Raw genomic sequence first — 5570 nt, 5'->3', positions numbered from 1 at the left:
TATATATATATATATATATATATATATGTATATATACATACACATATGATCATACTTCATGATCACACAAAGGTGTGTGTATCAGGGGAAAATTTAGTTTATCATTCAAACCCTATGTAGCTTATATATATAAAGCAGCCTGGAGTGGTAGCACATCCTTTAATCCCAGCACTTGAGAGACAGGCAGGTGAATTTCTATGATTTTAAAGAAGGCTACAGAGTGAGGCCTTGCTTCTCCCTCACACCAGCAAAGAAGCCAGATTATCTCATTACATGTAGAAAAGGCATTTCAAAAAATCCAATACTTGGTCATATTAAAAGTTTTCAGTAAATGTTGGATGGTGGTGGTACACACCTTTAATCTCAGCACTCTGGAGGCAGAGGGAGGTAGGCGAGTTTCTTGTGAGTTTGAGGTTAGCCTAGTATCCAGAGCAAGTTCTAGGATAGCCAAGGCTACAAAGAAACCCTGTCTTGAGAGGGGATAAAAAAAGCTCCCCATACAGTAGGAATTAAATGGATATCATTTAGCCTGTAATGTTGCATACTTTCTTAACTTCAGAAAGAAAGAATCAGGGTACACTTACAGTCAAAACAAGACCAAACTTCAACAATGTAAAAAGTTCAGTGATTGACATCTGGGACCTGCTTGCAGTTCTCCAGACTCCAAAGCTCCAAGGTAGCCTCATTTCTCAGGCTTTACCTCTACAGAGGACACAGCTTGCCTCCTAGGCTGGCAAGCTCCACACAAACCCTACTGCTGTCCTTGATGAGTAATCCGTGGTACCGGCATGTCCAAAATTCTGGAGTCTCCACTGTAACTAAGACCTTCACCATTGGTCTCTCCTCACCTCTCTTCAGGAACTCCAACCCTGACACACAGTGCAGAGTCTCAGCAGCTCTCCAGGACCTTCAAAACCAATACAAACTGACTGACTCTTACAGATTACCAGGCTTGGCTGCTAGCATAGCTATGGCTTGACCTCTGGACCACAACTTCCGTATGATAAGCCTGAAGGAACACTTCCCAGAAGATCTCACCTCAGTGATCACAGTCGATTCTTCAGCCCCAGCTGACCAGAACCACAGAGTCACAGTACAAATAGCATGCCAACAGCTTGTAGAGCCTTTCCTTCCTCTCAGATTGTATAAGGAGACCTCCATCATCTGCATGTTCTCAGCTGTGTCTTCCAAGTTCCCTCATCATTTCACAAGCTGTGAGCATGCAGCGGTTCCAAAGGACTTCCATAATATGCCCCAAATTATGGCCAGGTCTATCTCAGTAACTCCCCATGAATCTGGTCCAACCTGCCTCAGGCTGCTGTTGTGACAGAACACCATGACCAAAAGCAGTTTGAGGAGAAAAAGTTTATTTTATCATACACTTACAAGCCACGCCCATCAATGAAAAACATGACAGTAGGAACTGAAACAGAGGCCATGAAGGAGTGCTGCTTACTGGCTGGTTCCTCTTGGCTTTCTCAGCTTGGTCTTTTATACCCAGAGCTCCCTGCCCAGGAATAGTACCACCCATGGTGGTCTGCACCCTCCCTGTTTGATTTAGCAAATAAAGGTGTATGCTGCCAGGACTGACAACTTCAGTTCTTAGTGAAGAATCCCACTTAGTGAAGGCAGAGAACGATTCCTACAAGTTACCATCCAATCTCCATGCTTATGCTGTGATACTTGACGCCCATTACCCAAACACATTCACAGATAGAGCAGTATTTAAATATTAGATGCTCTAAAGAAAGAGACTAAAGAAGGCATTATATGATCGTAACTTATGTGAAGTTACATGAATGTTTTTAGTGGGGAGTAGTGAATGTGTTATGTGTTTGTTGTGTACCTGTGAATGTTGTTCAGAATTCATCAGACAGGTGAAGTGAGTACATTTACTGTCTTCAACATTACCTCAGAACTGTTAGGTAAAACTGAGCTCTTTAGATAAACATTTGGATTTCCTTCTTAAACTATTCATTTCATTTAAGGAGAAACAGAATCCAGTGATACAGCTAACCATTTTCTTTTTATCATGTAAACTTGAAAAAATGCTGGCATTGAATCTTTGTGAATTTTGTCTGTGTTGGGTAACACTCTGTAGAGTCTTAAGTAATTAATAGCCATATGATAAGGAGACATGCCATGTATATTCTGAACTGGAGTCTTACATTATTGATCTGGCTGTTGGATTGGACTATACTAGGGTGTGATATTGGTAAGATATAATTAACCTCTTATTTGAATTGAAGCAAGTTGATTTTTCTATTTTTAGAAGAATAAAAGATAAACTTACTACTTGAGTATCCTTTCAAATAATTCAGTGTTTTCATTATTTAATTTTCTTAGGCTACAAGAGAAGATAGCTTATTAACTCATAAAAATGCCGGCCTTCAGGATGCTGCCACAAACAGGTACAATCTTGGGTAAACTGCATTAAGTTGATTTTCTTATTTTTTTTCTTTCCTTCTACATCTTCTTTGTGCATCACCAGTGGGTTGACTGTATCTATTTGAGAGACAGCTTGAATTCACTCTTTGCTGTCCATCAGAGAGCCAGTTAGTATCTAGTTTGGGATTGTTTGAAGATATTCTTAGTTGTTCTATATTCTCATTTTTCTTTAATTGATTGAAACTATAGAGTAACAAAATTAGGTTGAATTAGTATTTACTATGACTCTTTTTTATATATATATTTTTGACACACGGTTTCTCTGTATAGCCCTGGCTGTCCTGGAACTCACTCTGTAGATCAGGCTGGCCTTGAACTCAGAAATCCGCCTGCCTCTGCCTCCCAAGTGCTGGGATTAAAGGCGTGCGCCACCACCACCTGGCTTATTATGACTCTTGAGTTTCATAGCTAATCTCAGCTTCATCTTGTCATCACAGTAAACTGATGGACAGAGAGTCTGACATTAACTGGGTAAATGTTTGCTGCCCCTCCTTTTCTTCTGCTGCTTTCTTCTTAATGAGTATGTGCCATTTGTTTCTGTTGGTGGGCATTTCCACCTTGTTCTTCCTTGTATCCGTGTATCGATAGGCTGGTCCTTCCCCTCTATCTCTTGGTTGGTTGGTTGGTTGGCTGGCTGGCTGGCTGGCTGGCTGGCTGGCTGGCTGGCTGGCTGGCTGGGTTGTTTTGTTTTTTGTTTTTGTTTTTTATCAGTTTCAACTTAATGGGTAGTTGACAGGCTTCCCTAGCTTTTTGTTGGGTATAGTTACTTGTGACAGCCCCGCTTAGCTTCCTTCTGTCTGAGAGTATCTTCATTTGTCCCCCATTCTTAAAGGGTGGCTCCCTTAGATGTAGGATTCTACGTTGACATTTTTTTTTATTTTTTATTTAAGTTTGGTTTATTTGTTTATTTATTTTAATTTTTAAGGATTTATTTATTAGGCTAGTGAGATGGCTCGACGGGTAAGAGCACTGACTGCTCTTCCAAAGGTTCTGAGTTCAAATCCCAGCAACCATATGGTAGCTCACAACCACCTGTAATGAGATCTGACAACCTCTTCTGGTGTGTCTGAAGACAGCTACAGTGTACTTATGTATAATGATAAATAAATCTTTGGGCTGGAGCGAGCAGGGTCTGAGCAAACCAGGCCTACCAGAGCAATCAGAGGTCCTAAAAGTCAATTCCCAACAACCAGATGAAGGCTCACAACTATCTGTACAGCTACAGTGTGTACTCATATACATTAAATAAATAAATGGAGCTGTCTTCAGACACCCCAGAAGAGGGCATCCGATCTCATTACAGATGGTTGTGAGCCACTGTGTGGCTGCTGGGATTTGAACTCAGGATCTTTGAAAGAGCAGTCAGTGCTCTTAACCACTGAGCCAACTCTCTAGCTCTCACTCCAGCCCTGCCTGCTCTCTGGCCCCACTCACTTGCTGTAGCTGTCTTCAGACACACCAGAAGAGGGCATCCGATCTCATTACAGATGGTTGTGAGCCACCATGTGGTTGCTGGGATTTGAACTCAGGACCTTTGAAAGAGCAGTCAATGCTCTTAACCACTAAGCCATCTCTCCAGTCGAGACATTTTTCTTTTAATAACACTTTTAAATATGGTATACAGTGCTGTCTGATTTTAAATTTTCCATTTTTGTTTTGTTTGGGTTTGTTGTTGTTACTGGATATTTGGCAGGTTTTTTTAACTGAAAACTTTTTTTCATGTACTATCTTCTGATCATGTCTTTTCCCTCCTCTAACTCCTCTCCGATCTTCCCCACCTTGCCAACAACCAACTCCACACCCCTTCTTTCTCTCTTTAAAAAAAAAAAAACCCAGACCAAATTTTAGAAAGAAACAAAGGAACATAGTCCACACACACACACACACACACACACACACACATTCACCACAGACACACAAAAACAGAAATCAAAATATATAAGCAAAAGACCAATAAGAGAAAAAAAAAAGCTTAAACAAAACTATTTGAGACAAAGAGTCTACAAAAACACCATTGAGTTCGTTTTATGTTGGCCATCCACTGCTGCGGCCTATCCTGTGTGTGCTTCATATTCCCAGTGAGACTCTGTTGGAAACATTGAGTTTTATTTGCAAACAGCTGTCAGTTATGGATAGCTTCTTGGTTGGAGTTGGGAGCTTATCTCTGCTTTGCTCTCTCAGTAATGAGACCCTGACTGGCTTAGAACTGTGGAGGCCATTTGTATGCTGCCACAGTCTGCTAGTCCTGCTGTGTCTGGGGTCCGCCCACGGTTACTCCTGCCTCTTCCAGTCTTATGGCAGTCTTTCGGCCTTCCTTTAAGGGTAGCTCCCTAAGCCCCAGGGGGAGGGTTTGATGAAGGTATCCCATTTAGGTGAATGCTCCAGAGTCAGACTGTCTGCATGTTGTTCAGTTGTGGGTGTCTGTGCTTGGTCCCATTTAGTGCCAGAAGCTTCTCTGCTGATGGCTGAGCATGGCAGAATGTCATGAGGACTTGTTTTATGGCTCTGCTTCTTTGTCTGAACAGCAGCATTTTTTTTTATTCTTTTTCTTTGCTTCAGTTCATTTCATTCAATTGTAAAAAGTTTAATTTCCTTCTTGAATTCTGTCCTGACCCATTTTTATTTGGTGGTGAGTTTGTATACTTTGGAATTCTGATGTTATTTGGCCTCTAGCCTCTTTCTGTTTTTCTGGCTGACCTGTTCATTAGTAAGAGTGCGGGATTGAAGTCACCCAGTATGACTGTATGATGTTAGCGGTAGTGGTGTTTCTTTTATGAATGTATGTGCCCTTGTGATTGGTGTACCAATGTTTAAAATTACAATGCATCCTCTTGGTGGATTTCTCCTTTGATGAGTAGTAGTGTCCTTCCCTATGGAATTATGATTGGTTTTGGTTTGGAGTCTGTTTTATCAGATAATAAAATAACTACACCTACTTCCTTCTTAGGTCCATTTGCTTGAAAAACCTTTCTTCATCCATTTACCGTGTCTATACTTGATGCTAAGGTGTGTTTCTTGGACCCTGTTATCTAGTCCAGTCTGTTAATCAGTGCCATTTTACTTGAGAATTGAGACTATTAATAATGAGTTACCGGTGAGCAATGTTTTTTTTTTTTTTTTTT

The 5570-nt window shown here is 40.9% G+C and overlaps 1 protein-coding gene across 3 annotated transcripts in view; it reads left to right on the top strand.

The window, feature by feature from the left end:
• Epb41l5 (erythrocyte membrane protein band 4.1 like 5) overlaps nucleotides 1-5570 on the top strand; it is a 106587-nt gene that overhangs the window by 84648 nt on the left and 16369 nt on the right. For all 3 annotated transcript variants that reach the window (XM_031380495.1, XM_031380515.1, XM_031380504.1), the window contains exon 20: nucleotides 2347-2411. In XM_031380495.1, coding sequence (XP_031236355.1) covers nucleotides 2347-2411 — 65 coding nt within the window. The remainder of the gene's footprint in view (nucleotides 1-2346; nucleotides 2412-5570) is intronic.

The sequence above is a fragment of the Mastomys coucha genome, unplaced genomic scaffold (genome assembly GCF_008632895.1).
Source record: "Mastomys coucha isolate ucsf_1 unplaced genomic scaffold, UCSF_Mcou_1 pScaffold1, whole genome shotgun sequence".
Classification (NCBI taxonomy): domain Eukaryota; kingdom Metazoa; phylum Chordata; class Mammalia; order Rodentia; family Muridae; genus Mastomys; species Mastomys coucha.
This window is presented reverse-complemented; position numbering and strand designations above follow the sequence as displayed.